The 18,802-nt window shown below is 41.7% G+C and overlaps 1 protein-coding gene across 4 annotated transcripts in view; it reads right to left on the minus strand.

Annotated features, from left to right (window-relative positions):
* Positions 1-1,927: 1,927 nt before the first annotated feature.
* dlgap4b (discs, large (Drosophila) homolog-associated protein 4b) overlaps positions 1,928-18,802 on the minus strand; it is a 112,271-nt gene continuing 95,396 nt past the window's right edge. For 3 of the 4 annotated variants that reach the window (XM_028998405.1, XM_028998406.1, XM_028998404.1), the window contains exons 9-14: positions 9,789-10,180; positions 9,483-9,571; positions 8,347-8,837; positions 4,493-4,584; positions 4,197-4,355; positions 1,928-3,914 (exon numbers count right to left, since the gene is read on the minus strand). In XM_028998405.1, coding sequence (XP_028854238.1) covers positions 3,696-3,914; positions 4,197-4,355; positions 4,493-4,584; positions 8,347-8,837; positions 9,483-9,571; positions 9,789-10,180 — 1,442 coding nt within the window. In that variant the 3' untranslated portion in view covers positions 1,928-3,695. Of the gene's footprint in view, positions 3,915-4,196; positions 4,356-4,492; positions 4,585-8,346; positions 8,838-9,482; positions 9,572-9,788; positions 10,181-12,774; positions 12,881-18,802 lie in introns of those variants that run through there. The other variant, XM_028998407.1, reaches the window with a different exon arrangement.

Raw genomic sequence — 18,802 nt, forward strand, 5'->3', positions numbered from 1 at the left:
ACTTTGTTTGCATAGAAGAAACCATTTCTTTCTTCCTCAGGTCACTACTAATTCAAGGTCTCACAAGAAATCCTCCATCAAATTGAATTAGTCAAATTTCACATTTTGGTAGGCTAATGTCAGGGTAACCCCGCATATCCACCAGCACGAGCTGTATATGCATATATAACTCCACCCCATTGAAATACCAGCCTGACAGATTTGGGTCCATTGGTCAAGATTTGACTAAATAGATTCAGAAGATGCGAATGTTGTTAAGTTGTGAGCTACAATTTAATTATTTGTCCAATATCCTAGAAAAGTGGAAGGGAAATTGACCATAGTGGAAAAATAAATTCCAGTCTGCAAAACGCGCCAGTAGAGGCCCCACCGTGACCGATAAACGCAGAGCCTTCAGCACACAAAAGCCAGAGGTGTGAACAGCGCGTCCCACACCAAATGGAGACAGCCACTGACAGTTGAGTCTCATTCATGCTGGCACTTAACACAGCAAAGGGACCATCACAGGCTGGCAAAAAACACAATGGCCTGCTATCAACAGGCCATTTTGGGCTGATGTCTCAGAGGGAGGGGTTCACCAAGGCTTTTCCGATGCAAAATCAAACATACACATCCTGTTTTAAAGGGCCAGAAGGAGCATTTGGGAATTAAAAGTAAATTAACAACACATAAACTGCTGGTGTTCATTAGCTTGAAGACCCCCCCAAAAAAAAAAAAAAAAAAAAAAAATACATTACTCAGTGGTGCTGCCTATATTCATGAGGTGGCTTGATTCTAATAATAATGCAAATGGAAAGATGAAAAGTGGGTTTTTGTTTATTATAATTATTGTAATCTATCAAGCAAATATGAATTACGAAAAATATGTATGTGGATATACACACTCTCACACACATACAGTACAGGTCAAAAGTTTGGTCACACCTCATTCAATGTGTTTACCAATGTAAATGCTCATGAAAATATAGGAGATTCTCACTGAAGGCATCAAAACTATGAATGAACACATGTGGAGTTATGTACTTAACAAAAAGTGGAGACCTGACCTCCACAGTCACCGGACCTGAACCCAATCGAGATGGTTTGGGGTGAGTTGGACCACAGAGTGAAGGCAAAGGGGCCAACAAGTGCTAAACACCTCTGGGAACTCCTTCAAGACTGTTGGAAAACCATCTCAGGTGACGAACCTCTTGAAGCTCATCAAGAGAATGCCAAGAGTGTACAAAGCAGTAATCAGAGCAAAGGGCAGCAATTTTGAAGAAACTAGAATATAATATGATATGATTTTAGTTATTTCACATTTTTTTGTTAAGTACATAACTCCACATGTGTTCATTCATAGTTTTGATGCCTTCAGTGAGAATCTACCAATGTAAATGGTCATGAAAATAAAGAAGAAAACTTTTGTCCTGTACTGTATATTATGGTTATTATTTTTAAAAACCATGACTGGTACACAAAGCATCCAGACAATAGTATATGATGTTTATAATGAATAAAACGCATACGACTTGGATTAAGCAAATAAAAAGAAAAATTGTATTACAGCCTCCAAGCCATTCACCTGATTTTGATACACATACTGCAAAAGAACAAGATACTCTTGTGCTGCTTAAGGTTGTCATGTGAGTAAATATGCACAGCTATAACTTGTGATTCATAATCTAAAATGACTTTCTTAATCTTACTAAAATAAATTTCACTCAAAGTGATCAATATCTGTCAATAACAAAATAAATGCAACATTATATTATTTTATATAATAAATATAATACCATATATTATGGTATATATTTGATATACCATTATATCTGGCACAGTTTATGAATTCACTTTTGGAAAAATAAGGGTCAGACTGAGATACTGAATTTAAAGGGTAGGTAACTCAATTAAACTCAAGAAACATAAATGAGACAAAAACATAAAAGGTATTAGATGCAAATTTAATGATTTACCTTTTGATTTCAAATGTAAAAAAAAAAGATTTGTTTAGATGAATGGAGGAGAGAAGTGACAATGGTAAAGGGGTCAGACAGCACAAGTACAAATGAAACTAAAAAATAAAAAAAGAAACAGATATCCCCCTGCAGTGATTATAGTACTGTTTCTGTATGATTTAGGCGTTTGCACAGGTTGTAGCTGGCCCAATCCGAAAAAGAAAGGAATGGGGTAGTGCTACAAGCTCACCACTGGAGGGCAGTCAATGACAGCTGGTAAACTTCACATTACAGTTCAGTCCAGAGGCTGGGGAATGTTTTGTCGCCTCCGCACTGCTCAGAAAGTATTGCTGTGGCAATGTTAGCAAGGAAAAAAAAAGCTATAAAGGGATGAGCTGGTGGTTTTAATAACAGGGCTAGGTCTCAAAGGATCCGCTGAATGAAAGGGTTCTCCCAACTACTCCTCCGAAGCTGTGAGCTCAATTATTTAGAGGGACAAGCGTCTCCAAACGACCATTTATTTTTCTTTTCCGAGTCACATTTGTGTAACAAATCCTGAATATAGGTGTCTCTTTGCTTTTTGAGAAGTGTGACAACAAAAAGACCTTAAACATTAGAATGAGGCTCTCTGAGAAATCTACACTTAAAAACCAACCCGAAAACTCTGGATGGGAGAGGATCTCCTGGAGACACCAGGTCATGGAGTGGTCCTTCCTGAACATTTGGAATGGGTAAAGGAAATAACAATGAAGCACTGTCATCCTATAACTTCTCAAAAAGTTATTCAGAAAAAAACTAAAATAAAAAGCATCTAATATGATTGGTACAAACACGATGGGCATTAGAAAGTTTTTCATGAGAGGTACGATACACTACTAACAGGGTTTAACCTCTGAATAAACATGGAAGCAAAATGGCGTCAAAGAGGAGCAGAGGTGCTTCAGTTCCACAAGAGCCTCACACCCTGCTTTTTCTGCTTCAACTCGCACACTATTGTATTCATAATTCTTTTATGTTATATCTCAAACTCTACCAAAAGATGAAATGAACGCCAGGCCCAAAAAAAAAAAAAAAAGAAAGGACAGAGTGAAGAATAAAACATTCAGGAAGACAAAGATTGCAGGAGGCCAGGCCAGGCATGTGTGCTGGGATATGAACTGTGCAGACTACAGAGTCAGGGCAGAAGTGGGCGGGGACTCCACCCCAAAAGAAAAATTATATATATGTAATAAAATAAAACAAAAATAAAATAAAATAAAAAATCCAAAAACAAACAAGGAAACAAGTGGCTGCTTAACAGTCCACACATTAGAAGATCTCTTATCCAAGATAGTACAACATTTAAAATTGTCTGATATAGCTTCTTTAAGGAGATAATATTATCAGTAACAATTTGCAATAATTATTATATTAACAATAATTATAACTGGAATACTAATGTTGACGTCATCTTGAGGTTTTCCTTGGTAGCCTGATGAAAGGAGAACTTATTCAATGTTCCATTTCCAAAGTTTTCGTTTTCTTTTTCAATTCTCTCTTTCCTTCCACTCCTGTTTGAGTTTTTTTTTGTATGTTCTCCCTGTGTCTTGAATAGTCTATTCTTGTGTCCCCATTCCTCCAGCGTTACACACGTTGTTTCCTTCTTCCAGCTCTCCTTCCCCCTGTACCTGTTCTCTGCAGCTAATCTAAACGGATTCCACTGTTCCTCTCTCCCCCTCTTTTTTTTAATTTTTTTATATTTCTCTCTCTCGTGCTCGCTCACAGTCGAGTCTGGGCTTCGGGGACGTAGATCTCGATGCTGTCTGCACTCTCTGTGGCCGAGTTCTGTTTGACAGACGCTGCTCTCTTGGCTGCCAATAGCCTCTTGCGGGCTTCTTGTCGCTGCCTGTCGGCCGCCTCATTGCTCTTTTCTTTGCTGGCCACTGGTTTGCTCTTCCCAGGCTTCTTCGGGATGGGAGGAGCTTGTTTTGGGGTCTCCTTTAGGCCACCAGCCACACCAGAAAGAAATAAGAAAATAAGAAAGGAGTGGAACAAAACAGCAGCAAATAAAAGAGCCTCTTCAGAACTACACACCATGCACTATGGATGAAATATTATGATTTATATTTTTATTACACCTCTCATTGCTTTTAAAGTTAACCTGCAAGAATTTTATGATATTTTTTAATTAACTTATCTTTTTGTTGTTGATTCAGAAAGACTGAATAAGGATACGTGGTCAATAAAGTTAGCTGAATTATAAATGCAGATAGTGTATACCTGTTTGTCTGGTGAGTCTCTGGTGTCCAGTCTCCAGTCGTTTGTTTTGAGATGGTAAAGCTCATCAAACTTCAGACTGATGTCCTCTATCGAGAGCTGCAACAGGTCCCAAAAACCTGCGAGGTCCTGGGCTGTAGGTCTGGGGTTGGCATTCACGTTCTGAAAGAAGAATAGGAGATGACACACAGGTCAGCCTGGCAATGATGAAAAAGTCAGTTGGTATGGTGGTAAATAATATTTGGAATATGAGCATTATGAAATGTCAGTTTTTGGCAGCCAACGTGCCATTTACTCACCAAGTTTTGCTCACACAGCCCTCGGAACTGCTGAAACTTCTGAGACATGAGGAGCTGGGCACTGCCAACCGCACTGCGCACCTTCCCCAGCACTAGAGAGACAACGCCACAGTTTAGAAGCATCTGGCAAACATTATTATACCTCGCACTGCACCTCATATACTCCGACCCTCCAGTACTGCTCGACTGATCCCTCCATCTCTGAAGGTAAAAGGAAGACACTCATATAGACTCTTCTCTGTCTTGGGCCCTTGGTGGTGGAATGAACTTCCCCTCGAGGTCAGAACAGAACTTTCAAACGGCAGCTCAAGACCTTCCTCTTTATAGAATATTTAGATGAACTTGTAACCTTCTTATTGTCTGACTTATGTATAGAAACTACAACAGAGTGAATAAAAAGATTGTATTCATAGTTGGGGGTCCTAATGAAGCAGAATGGATCACTTGTTATCAATATATGAACCAGTCCTATAAATAAACAAAGGCAGTGTCAAACAGGACAAGTCAACCACATAATTAAGCTAATTTCATGCCCTACCCAGGTAAATTTACACTGAATTAAAGAAAAGCTGACCATGTCCAACACACAACAACAGATACCCCAGAGAGTTTAAAGTAACTTGTGTCTACTGCTACCGTTCACCAAGACGCCACAGGCTGAGGCTAAAGAGTCAGACAAGCCCCCCCCCCGCATGCGCATCATGAGTCTAATCGGATGAAAAGGGGGAATCCTGGTGAGGATTTCACACCTTACAGGAGATGAGAGGATAGCAGAGGATTGACAGTCTTACACACTCAATCAGAAATTATGCTGTGAGCAGATTAAAAGCCACTATTCACGATTTGCATGATCTGTTTATTTCTCTTTATGTGGGCTTATATAGCATATGTCAGCTGAGCATGAGCATCGCCACTACCTGCTGTTGTGGATGTATAATGGCATATAAAATATTTACTGCTGCAATGGTCATAAAATAAATGACAATTAGCTCAAGAAGCTGGTGCCCTAAGTCTATTTATGTAGACGAAAAAATGAAGATCTGTATGGTGAGGTCATTTTTAGCCCACACCACCTAGGCCTAAAATGTGCACGAGATTGTTATACCAGTAACAAGTCATTTCACCACAGTGTGTTGAAATATGCTCCTAGCACCCACACACACTCTCAGGCATGCACTGGCCAAATCTGCAGATGGCTCACATCTCCTCACAGGAAGTGGAGGAGTTAGCTGCCCGATTTAATCAAGGCGCTATGGGCTCAGCTCTAATGAAATGAGGAGCCGCATGAGTACATTGCAGGTCTGGGTTGCATAAGGGCTGCAGGGGTACCAGGTTCTGCATGGCAATAATTTCATCACTATAACTCAATCAAGCACTGAACTGACTTCAAAAGCGCACGCTAAGTTGCTGCTTCGGATTTGGATGTTTTCTCCCCAAGCTTGCTGAGCTGGGCTCTATACTAACTTTTTGCAATGGTGCATCTAACTATTTTTCTTTGGTGCACCAAATTTTCGACGGCATCATATTTAACAATGTTTACAGGTTCCCTTTTCTTTTTCAACTGATGTGAATACAGCCAATATTAGTTAATCAAGCCAATACTTGATTAACTAACAATCTGGTTAACAAAATTCTTTATTTAAAGCACAATTCTACAAGGTATCTTGTGTTTGTGTGTAAAGTGCTTAAATGAGCTGAAATTAAAATAAGATAAAAGAAATAAAATCTAAATTAAAAGTGTGAGTGTTTTAAGGGCTTGAATTTCATTATCTCGGCCTGAGTTGCTTGTTGCTGAAAGGCAGCGGGGAGAGGGCACACTGGGGCAGTACATTTATTGCTGCATGTAATGGGTTTTATTGATGCATTGTGCTATTTCAGCATTTAATTTCTATCATTTTAGTCTGGCTCGTGCGGTAAATGTGTGGTCAGGTGAGGTGGTTCAATTAGCTGGGGTGGCTACTTGTTTTGGTTATACAGAAAAAAAAAAAACTTTGACCATAAAAAAACGATGCTAAAAATGACTCGTAACACCCTTCGTGTTTGCCAGCATCGGCCGACACAATAACGTCTGGTTCGGGTTTTTTTAAAATCTGTAATTGTCTGGCTTGGGTCTAACTTTCAAGGCCTCTAATCCAAGGCTACATCCACTCTGACCGGTCCAGGCTACTCACCCGTCTCTGTCTGACCGCAGCATGCATACTTTCAAACGTACAGGAATTCTTTTTTAGTCGCACTATTGAAACGTTTGAAACATATTGAAATGTATGGTCGCACTCTAGAGCCCTGGTTATTTTGGTTATATATATTTGGATTGTTATTTTGATAATATGCCATTGATGCAACTGTGGCAACAGCCCAAAGACCCATTCAGCAAGGCTCAAATATTATGCTCACTTTTTAAAATGTAAAATATATCTAAAAATGAAGATAGTGTGTCTTCAATCACTCAAGTGTGAATGTGAGACAAATAAATCTGTATTCAAACCTTAAGGTGCATTGGCATGGATTGTGTCTGATATGACACCAACTACTGAGCATTAAATGCTGGACAGTATTGCCTGTATTAAAAATATAACAAAGTAAAGTGATTGTCATTGTGAAACACTGCAGCACAGCACACGGTGACACAATGAAATGTGTCCTCTGCTTTTAACCATCACCCTTGGTGAGCATTGGGCAGCCATGACAGGCGCCCGGGGAGCAGTGTGTGGGGATGGTGCTTTGCTCAGTGGCACCTCAGTTGCACCTTGGTGGATTGGGATTCAAACCGGCAACCTTCTGATTACGGGGCCAACTCAAATTACATTTTGATTAATACATGTTCATGTTAATGCCTTTAAAGTAGGATCAAGGTCAAATTTGACTTCAGGTATTCTATTTAGTACACGTACAAGCATTAGGAGCAAAAAGTTATAAGAAAATGTTTCTCACTATAAGTGGAGGGTCATCTCACATTCTGGACATCAGGGAATTACTTTTGGATTTTTAATATTAAAGCAGACGCTGTAGTGATGTAATAGAAATGGATGTAACAGGAAATGCAAATGTGGAGTTTGCCATCCTTACCTACCATCTGGAGAATTCTGATCAGTTTTATTTTTTTGATCTATGCAACAAACAGCAAATGTGCCCCCTATAACAAACAGTTTAAAGATTTTTTTGGGCGATTAACACATGCATAGGTCAGTGATCTATTCTGCGTCACAATCTGTTCCACCAACGCTGCTGTGGGCCTGATGTTCTGGTGCTAATCTGTGTTTTAATCAGGCCCACGGTAGATTAGTGTAATCCCAGGAATTACATGCCTGCCCTGTCTAGTAACCCCTATATTACTGACCCACAGAACCTTAAAATGGTGCAAGAACGCATGCTTGAAAGCGAAGGAGTGTCCGTGTTTGCTCTGAAGGACACTCACAAAGTGGAAAAATGTGTGTGTAAACATTTGACCTGGAGATGAACTCTGCCCATGGTTCAAATTACTACCAGTGATCTTATGTTGCAGCACTGGTTCAAAGTTAACTACCTGGGTCCTTCAGAAACTAACCAAAGAATACACAATGGCAGTAGACAATCACAACACCACTGAGATTTGAGATGCCAAGACTGCATGTAGAACATATCTATTCACTTACTTGTGGGCTTTTACTCCTGAATACTTGGAATTTAATATATATTCCTAAATATTGGTTTACATTTTCAGCCATGAATCCACAGAGAAAATGTTTGATAAACGCTGCTTTAGTTCAATTCCTACAAGTGCAAGTGGACAGAGTCTCAAATAAATGGCAATCAATATACCGGATTATGGTATAAATGACTTAGGATATGTAAATTTTTGTAACTTTATCTCTTACCCTCCTCTGAGAGCGGATGATCTTTTGTCTCCTGCTCCATCTGCTGGCACCAGCCCTCCATGCGGCCCGTCTCGGCCTGCAGCAACTTCAGAAACCAGTGGCCATCCCTTCTGCATGTTGCCCCGGAACCACCCACTGAGCTTAGCGCCGAACCACCATTCCCGGTGCCGTTCCCGCTCTCCAGCCACGGCTCAGGTGGAGGAAGTGATGATGGGTCCAGGGCGGGGTCTAAGCTCTCGGAGAAAGAGGAGGAGCTGCTTCGTGTCGTGGAGCGGTTGGTGAGGAGCTGGCGCGACGGGCCGCTGGTGGTCACCGCCTCGTCGTGGTCGCCGTTGTCCAGGGAAAGCTGGGTGGGTGAGTCCATAGACTGGCAGGCGGTGTTGATCATGGTCTTTTTCTCGCCAGGTTTGCAGTTGGTAGTGGCAACTGTGATGTCTTGCGTGTCAGAGTCAGTCTCCTGCTTGGAGGCCATGCTACTGGAGCGGCTGAGTCTAACAGACACACACACACACACACTCAGAAGAGTGGCTTTTTGTCTCTTTAATCTTTTTAGAACATACCAATGACTGTCTATACAAACAAGACCACTCATTACATAATTTTTTAAAAAGTTAGCAACTCTTTTCATGATTAAATAATTATCTCTCGGTCATATCTGCCATCCTTCAAGCAATCACAAAACCGACTTCTTAAGTCTCCAAATGACAAATGAAACCAGCTTTGTTTAAGTGTGTGGCACAGATCCACTTACCTACTGTCAAAAATGCGGCATTTTAATTTTTTTTTTATTGCTGATAAGAACAATGAGCTCAATTCTAAGAGTGTGCTTTGACCCTGGCATCAGCAGCCTTGTTTGTGTGAATCAGCCAATTCAAAAGGAAGTAAGCAGCCAGCAACAGAAGCATGTGACAATCAGACTGAATCAGACCTGGTCATTGTTCCCAACAGAAGTATGTCTTATCATGATGATTATCAGGTCAGAAAAGTATGTATTCAAAATCACTGCATTGACCTCGTCCACACTGTTTGCAAAACTAACATGCAAAGGAACAGGAAGGACAAAGGAGGACACAGAGACAAGACACTACAGTATTGTTCTAAAAGAGAAGCAGGAAAAGACAACAGGAAACACTCACTGCCAGCCGTCCTCAACCTGTACGCCAATCGACTGAAATCTGGCCAGCGGTGGGGTCTCTGCTCTTTGGATTTCTTGTATGCAGTCCACCTACAATCAAACAATATCATATTTAGCTAAACAATAAACAGAAAATGGACAGAACTCTAATTGCACATTTCCACCCTGTTGTGTTATGCTATTCTAATGACGTTATTGTATGTTTTGTTATTGCCGGGTACATTTTTTTACCCCCAATAATAAATGCAAGACAGGACCTTTGCATTGTAAGGACTCCGAATCAGCTTGTACTCCCTGTAACGCTCACCTGTATACCGATGGAGGACAGCTTCCTGCGGGGCACGTGCTCAGCTCTGGGGTCGTCCGCGGTCAGGCCACCCTTCGCCAGCTCATTCTGGGTGTCGTGCTTGGGAGGGGAGATTACTGTGGCACAGGGGACTTCCCGAGGAGGGGCGATAGGGAGTTGGTGGCGGGGCACTTTGGCCAAGCTGTTGGCTCGCGTGCTGTCTAGGCTGTCGGAGGAGTTGCTGTGACCTGATTGGCTGTTCGCTTCGCTTTTGCGGTCGTGGTTGTCCAGGTAACCGTCCTGTGCGGATTCAGTGCTACTCTGCACTGTTACAGAAATGAAAGGCTTGGAGGTGGTGCGAGGTGGCACAGGGGGTGGAGCCACCTTCTTACAGGTAGTTATGCATGTAGAGACTGAAAGAGGGAGGAAAAAAGGAGAGAATATCAATTAAATGATTCCTTTAGATCCCCTGAACACACCATGCTTTACTGACGACCCAGGTAACTAAACGGATGGTCTGACTATCTACAGCAATTCCCACATTGCAATGTGTGTGACCGAGATAGAAAGAATGTGAACAATTGTCGGAGTTGAGTGTGTGTGTGTGTGAGAGAGAGAGAGAGAGAGAGAGACTGCATTCCTGGTCAGCTACATCAGAGAGGTCACGGTGTGTGAGCCAATGAGATGATTCATTCATTCACCCCATGCTCCAGTGCACTCTGGGATAGGAGGGCATGCAAACCAACAGGAAACACAGACAGACCATTACCTACAAGCTTTAATAAGTCCCACCTTATTACAGAGAAAGGTTGGGGAGGGAAACACAAAGGGAGGGCGACTCGGAGCATTAAGAGCTTCATTGACTTCCTCACTGAATGGACGCTTTTCTACTTCTTCAGCCTGCCTTTTATCCTGCACCAATCTAATTCTCCCCTATTATGAACCACACAAAGCCCAGGTTCCTGCTATTCTTAACCTATGCTAGACTGCGGACGTTCATACGCTCCTGGTTCAGCATGTAAAGCATGAATCAAACGTCTCGATATCTACTGAAAAAAAATGCAGAATTTATTACCAGTTTTCTTAAGTGGTTAATGTCATAAGATTTTTCACTTGTTTCATGATTAACATTACAACAATAGTGTTCATTAACAGTGAGAGATGATAAATTGGTAATATACAATGCCTGATTTATACATTTTCTTGGATTAAGCAGAAATACTGCATTATGGTGAAATCTATCCACTCATTTTCCAAACCTGCTGATATATGCAAGTATAATGGAGCCTTCAAACAATCTTCAGGAGAGAGCAGGATTAAGTTGAAGGAAGGGAGCTCAGTGGAAACATGCACAATCCATGCTCACAATTTCTAGTTTAGCAAGTTTGTCTAAAAGGCACAAACACTACACAACCAATGAGCCTGCTATAAGATATAAGAAAATTTCACATCATCCATCCCAAGTATACACCATGTTCATTAACTATATTCTGGAGTTCCCTCAACCAAACTACGCCACCCGGTTGATGCAGATAATGATGCATCTTTCCACCCTGCCCTATAAATAAAAAGCTGCAGGGCCTAACTGCATTAAACCTCCAGCAAAAGCAGTCTGGAGAAAAACACTGGAGCGCGGCGCAGAACAACGATCATCCATCGCTTTCATCTCATCACACACCATCTACGGGCCCTTCATGGTTCCTGGGGGAGTGAGATGGGGAGGAGAAAAACAGAAGAGAGAGACCCGTGCACATCGGATAAACTTCTCGCAGCGGGAGAAAAGTGCCGGAAAGCGCTCCATTACGGGCTGACTGGTGACCCGTGTTGCATGGCTGCAAACGACCTACAGAGCCGCACAGGACTCAAACACCCCAAAAAAAATCTAATAACGCTACCAGGCATCTAGAAGACACCATGGCAGCAGCCTGGAATGGACAGTGACATTGACCGTCTTTGTCTCTCTCCCTCTCTCTCTGGTGTTTACGGTTTTCAGCTCTGACGCAAATGCGTGGCCCTGCTCATCTCTTTTTCCAGGCCTACTTTTATTTTTCCCCCCTCCCCCAGCTCATACGCAGCCAGTGGTAGGTATGTGGTGTCATTTCTGCTATAAAAGTGTGTATGGAGCCACAGGGGATCTGTTATGTTCATGTAGGAGGGGACGTCTGGTGGCAGCAATGTGTGCAACACGTCTATGTTTGTGTTACTGTGCACACCCTAAATGTAGTGGAGATGTGCTTTGTCTTTTGTGTTTCCTGTGTCTGCATACACACACACTGTCTGTATCCTGATTATAGTGTATGTGTAATATATATATGTGTGTGTGTGTGTGTGTGTATCAGTGTGTTGGCTGGACGGGGAGTCAGACAGACAGACATATTTGGGAGGATTCTGGTGGAGGGGGCAGAGGGCCCAGTGACTGTGGTCAGACGCCCCACAGAGAGAATGAGAGTCCCGCCTGGGCTGTCTGTGTGCACAAGGCCGGAACACCACAGAAACACAGATAGATGGACAGAAAAGGGGGGACAGATTCGAAAGAAAATAATATATTACAGTCAAATGCCCCTGTTACATCAATTACATTTTAATGAATGGCAGGACATAGCCTTCAGTTTCTTTTAATGAAGTGTTAATGCTGCCTCATTTAGACTTACTTTCACAAGGCCTCCACAACTCAGATTTTTACCTAATTTGGCACATTTTCTAGTAATTTACAAACAGCACAAAGCAGGTGGAATGAAAACCTTTTCATTTACATTGTTCCAACAGATGCTGTCCTAAATATAATGCAGATACAATTTCTTGCAATTCCAATCAGAACTCACTTGTCCTTAACATCAGTATAGATCAACTTTCATCACAAATCTCGCTGGACAGTCCAAAACGGAAAACCAGTCAGTAAGAGGAAGGACTTCAGTTTTTGACATTGTGATCATGTGATTTGGAACGTCTGCCCAAATACGACACTATCTGTCCTGCCAGTCAAGGCTTCTAGGGATTCCCTGCATACCTGGGATAGAAGTGTTGGAAGATGAGGGTGCTGTAAATGCCATCTCCATGACGTTCCACACCGGGCTCATATTCACAACAGGACCTCTGGTTCCTTGGCATTTCAATGACGGCATCAAGCAGAAAGGCAAAAAAAAAAAAAAAAAAAAAAGGCCCATCTTTACTCTGGAGGTGGCTATATGTTATATGTGAGTGTGCACATACTACAGACACGCCTAAATCCAGATTTATAACCCTCCACACATTCTTCATTAGAATAACTTGACAATCACTTTAAAGCAAAAGCATGCACACTAGCACAGAAGCCTAAGACAGGATGTTACAATATGTTCAGGGTGCCTTTTTTATTTTATTTGTCCCAATACTTCACTTTGCTCAATTCTTAGCCAACTCTATGCATTGATAGAAGCAATAACAATACACTGGCTAGACATTCATGCTGGCAACCAGTCTGCATACAGAGCTGAATGCAAATAGCAATATGGTTTTCCTTAATTCTATTACAGCAGAACTGCATGTGTGTGTGTGTGTGTGTGTGTGTGTGTGTGTGTGTGTATATATATATATATTCAGGCAATTTTTTGGATTGATTAAATGTACATAAAATTAACATACTGCAATAAAGATGCAATCTGAAACACTACAAAGTGTTACATTTAGGTGATATGGATGTTCCACAGAACTAAGGCTGAACAAATCAATGATAAAATTCAGCTTGATACTCGACTAGTGTAACCGATCCACTAGCACAAATGGAAATGAATAGGTGTATATAATGCAAATGATGTGACTAATGTTTAAACTGCATAAAACTCCAGACAATTCTAAACTCAACTGGATGCAGTTTTTAGGGAGAGAGAAGTAAAAATAAAATAGAGGACGTCTGGTAACCCTACTGGTTATGGCCAAAGTGACTCAGAGCAAATAAAGTGTTTGTTTTTTTTTTTCTTAAAAAAAGCAAAAAACAAAAATTCATTTTGTGATCTTTTTTTTTTTTTTTTTTTTTGATCAGCCCTACATCAAATGGATAAATAGTGACTTCATTGCCCAATTCCTGTAATATACACAATGGATGTTGTTCCTGAATTACAGAACAGGCATCTCTGCTGACCAGAACATTTGCTGACTAGAACATTTCAGAAGTTCCTGAGAGGGATTAATTAGACAGATGCTGTGACCAACTTTTAATCAGTGTGCAGAACAGACACAGTATGAGGTGTGAGTCATTTTCTATACTCAAGAATGGGGATTTTAGTTTTATTTAAGGAAGTCCTCCAGTAAATCAGGCAGTCACTTGGCCCACACAGCACAACACCATTTACTTTCTCCCCCTGCTATTATTGCATTCAAATAACTAATGCTCACTGACTTCTCTACTGTCCCCATACGCCACATTTTTCAACATACCCACCTTAAAAAAGGTGGTATATAATGCAATTGCTAGATATATAATGCAATTGCTAGATGACCATGACAGCCGGGGTGGATGAAGTGTTACAGACATGTTGTAAACATATTATGTAACAAAATAGGCTTTGACAAAAGGTATTATACATTTGGTCATTTATCTGAATTCATGTCCCATGTGCCACTGCTGGACTATGACCCCATTTACACCCCGCATTTACATAGGATCTGGATCCAGACGTTGTTATCGGACCTTTATTTACATTGTCCTATCGAGATAGAGTTTAAGCAGGTCTATAATTGTTAATGGTGCTGACAGGAAGAGACCAGGCTCTTGGTTGTCATTTTGAAACACTGCAGCACAGCACACGGTGACAACAAAATGTGTCTCCTGCGTTTAACCCATTATCTTTAGAGAGCAGTGGGCAGCCTTGAGAGTTTATACTTCGCCCAGGGAGCAGTGTGTGGGGACGGTGCTTTGCTCAGTGGCACCTTCGAACCGGCAACCTTCTGATTATGGGTCTGTTTCCTTACCCGCTGGGACAACCACTGCCCATCATTCAGCAATACACTTTAAGCATTAACGATTACAAGTTTGCACCAATCAGACTGAGTATTCCATATCTCAGCCATTTTGAATTGTCACACACAGACACCTATATATAACGGTTACACAATGATGCAGTGGCTCTAGCTGGATGACTCAGAAATGGAATCTCACTACAGGAAACACATTTACATTTAAATATACAGTTGCGAGACAGGTATTAAACCACATTTTCCCCCATCATTCCTGTTCCCATTTCAGGACGCCCCTCTCATGCAGTTACAGACCTGACATGACAGGCTGACCCTGTGATGCACTGACCCACCTCGTGTCGACTCAACCGCCAAGACCTTGTTTCCAGACTTGGGGAGCAGTCATCTGAATGCGACTTAATGAAGCTCACTCCGCCCAGGCCCTTAAATCCTATTAAAACCCCTGACCAGGAGCCCAGCCGGCAACACGACCTGCACAAATGAGCCCTTTGTTTGGGCAGTTTACTCCACTGGATTGGCCCGGTCCAAGGCTGTCCTGGATACAAGCGAGGCCGTTGTCGCCGCAAGACTGCGGGAGCGTGTCTTGTTTGTTTGGAATTTAAGACTCGCTCCTTCTCTTTTTTTTGGGTCACGGGGGCTGCAGGGCTTGGGGGAAGAGGAAAAAAAAAAAAATTTGTACAGGACTCTCAAGTCTCCCTCCCCTCTGTAATCCTTCATCCTTCTCTCCGAGGCCGGGAGCTGGAACCGCAGAGAAAAGCTGACACACACGCCGAGTATTTACTGCCTGCTGACAGCTCTAACGATTATAACACAAGCGTGTAACATGGCGCAGAGGTGGCGGAATGTGAGGGACTGCCATGTCAGTCCGCTGCCTTCAGCTGGCAAGGCAGTGGGTCCCATTTCCCACCTGTTCACACATACTCTCCTACCTCCAGGGTCACACCTGCTCCAAGCAGCGTGGAAGACTCGTATCCACTGATTTACACTCTGTCATATATCACATAAAACGGCCTCCGGGGATGAAAAGGCTAAGTGGCACGAGCACTCATCTCTCAGCACTAAGCACACAGTGGCTGAGGTTTATGCTAACGCGAGGTTCGGCTGTCCACTGTCCACACAGAAACAGCCATCAAGTCCAAGGCCCTTACATGCAGCTTGAAGGGCTGCTATTGCTTCTAAATAATTATTCATAAATGTAATTGACAAAAAGAATGACATGAGTTATTGAACTAGAAGGCTAATTTCCCTCATCGCCTGTATACGGCATCAGGTATAAAGAACTCAGAGATGGTAGACAGCCCTGGGGGGGAAACCAGAAGAGCAGCGATTCGGGAATAAAACACCATTCATTCACCCTTGCCCTTTGTTCTATGTTTATCCACGAGGCAGGAACTCTGTACCTGGAGAGACAGTTGGGTTATGAAGAAAAGAGTGTGACACAACTGCTCTACAGCAACCGGTCCAAGAATTTTATCGCAGATGTTACCAAACACGAAGCATGATGATGAAGCATTCCCACGGCTGTAATTTTAGACTCCTTGTAATTACAAGCCGGTTCACTCCAAGCAAACAACATTGTGACAGAGGTGACATGGATGAGGTGGTTGCATGCATTAATATATTCATTGTTCATGGCTTTGTGCTGGCAGGAAAAGGTCCAGGAAGGAGACTACAAGACAGGGTTTGTTGTAAACTTTTGCTCTCTCATTCAGTACTCAAAAAATACAGTCTTAAAATAATCAGCTGCAAACCACATGAAGTCAGGGCGCTTTCTAAACAGCATTTCCTGAGCAGATGCTACCTAAAAACATGCATATTTACATGTAAAATAGTTCGCTTGTGGGCCAAATTCCTCAGGAATCAAAACTATGACAGACCAGCATGATGGGGAGATGATCTGGCCTTTTGATGGCGGCACAAACTCACACATATTACAGACACAGAATGAAGAGATAAGTCATCTGCTGTAAAGCTACTTCACAGACCACCTCCATATTGTCGGGATTGACTCTGGCTTGAATGAATTTTGCAAGCATGTCTCAGGTCAGATACCTCACATTAATGAATTGTGTGGGGCAGTGGTGGCCTAGCGGTTAAGGAGGCAGCCCCGGCAGCCCCGTCAATCAGAAGGTTGCCGGTTCCAGTCCCCACACACTGCTTCCCGGGCCCACTTCTCACCAAGAGTAACGGGTTAAAAGCAGAGGACACATTTACATGTGCTGCAGTGTTTTACAAGGATTAACATGTTCATTTGACAGTCCTTTACTTGAGTACCTTTGTAAATAAGACATTCACAAATTGTGCAACTCGACTTTTTAAAAACCAGCGTGATGGTTTTTTTTATTTATTATATAACTCATTTTGCCAGACAGATGCTGCCAGTAGACCTAAAACGTTTCACATCTCAGACGTAGCAACAATAATCACATGACAACATTTCACCAGAGGAAGCCATTCAGTCACATGACCACACACAAACCGGGATGGCAGCACAAACTCACACATATTACAGACACAGAATGAAAAATAGCAGATGCGAGCATCTCCAGTGCTAAAACCAAAATGTAACAAACAATATTGAATCCCAGTATTTCATATCGACCCTTTCAGCATTTGTTAACATTTTGTTGAATGGTGTCATGAGATAAGTAGACCTCATTGTTATCGATACTGTTACTGTTTAGGTGTTTTATTTAATATAGCAATGCTAACATATTTAATTAGCATGAAATAAAAAATCTCATTCATTAATTTCTACAAAACATACTTTAAGTTGTTAATATTATTATTATTAAGAAATACAATAATTAGTATGTTTATATTTTATTTGTTTGAACACATTGTTTAAAAAGATATACACACACACACACACACACACACAGGTACTCAGTACTGCTACTAACGAATATTTTAATAATTGATTAATCTGTCTATTTTTTGATTAATTGATAAATCGGATTAAAAAAATATTTCCAACCCTTTATTCAAAGACAGAAATATTTAGAAAACACACATACATGTTGCTCCTTGAGCTGTTATAATAATTATAACATAAAAATGGACTAACACAAAAAACATACACATGTATGTTTTACATCCAAATATAGACTTTTAAAATAAAGTGCCACCTGAGCTGCCAGAACAGAATGTCAGAACAGAAATTGTTCTCTACACTACACTGCAGATGCACACACTTTTGCAGATCAAGACCCTCACAAACTCTCACACTGACACACACACACACACACACACACACACACACACACACACACACTTTCTCTCATTCCCTTTGTTCAGACACTTTTCATTGCAATGCAAAAATAGGAGCATGTTCCCGGCTCTTTTCTTTGAGGCCATGTTGCCTGCTGCAGAAAACAGGCGCTCAGATGGGGTTGAAACACTGCAGCACAAGGTGACACAACGAAATGTCCATGTTACAGGCGTGAAAAAAAAGCAGACGTAACGCGTGGTCATGTTGCGCACGTGAACAGACCAGACGGCCTCAGGCAACCGATGTTTCAAAGCGGCGCTTTTTTCATTTGTTTAGCATAAAACCACAAGTTAAAATGCAGACGAATTTGGCCCATGTGGCCTTGTATCTTTCCTCCACCTGCACTCTTTTTTTTTTTTTTTTTGCTCTGCCCTGTCTATGATCATCCGAAGTCTGCAGGACTCATTGCATGAGAAATTTTGGCTACACTACTTGGCTCTGAACAAAATAAATTCCTGTAACACTGCACTGGAACCTGAGCAGTCGCACAATCAAATATCAAGATACCCTTATCACTCCTGTGCCCCGTAATAACAAGCCATGGGAAATTTGGCAAATAGCATGCTGAAAAGACATGAGAAGTCTATTGCACATGAATGGGGATGTAGGTGAAGTGAACGGAGTTGAGTGAACGAGCTGACAGAAAAAGTAATCATAGCCTGACGTCATTTGACACGTTTATGTCAATCAAAACTACATTAATTCATAGCAGTAGGAAATAAGATGGCTCTAAAGGACCACGGGGGAGTTTTTGGGACAGAAGAGATGAAAGTGACAGTTAAGCATTGTACTTTGTGTCAGTTCAAAAGTC

The sequence above is a fragment of the Denticeps clupeoides genome, chromosome 12 (genome assembly GCF_900700375.1).
Source record: "Denticeps clupeoides chromosome 12, fDenClu1.1, whole genome shotgun sequence".
NCBI lineage: Eukaryota > Metazoa > Chordata > Actinopteri > Clupeiformes > Denticipitidae > Denticeps > Denticeps clupeoides.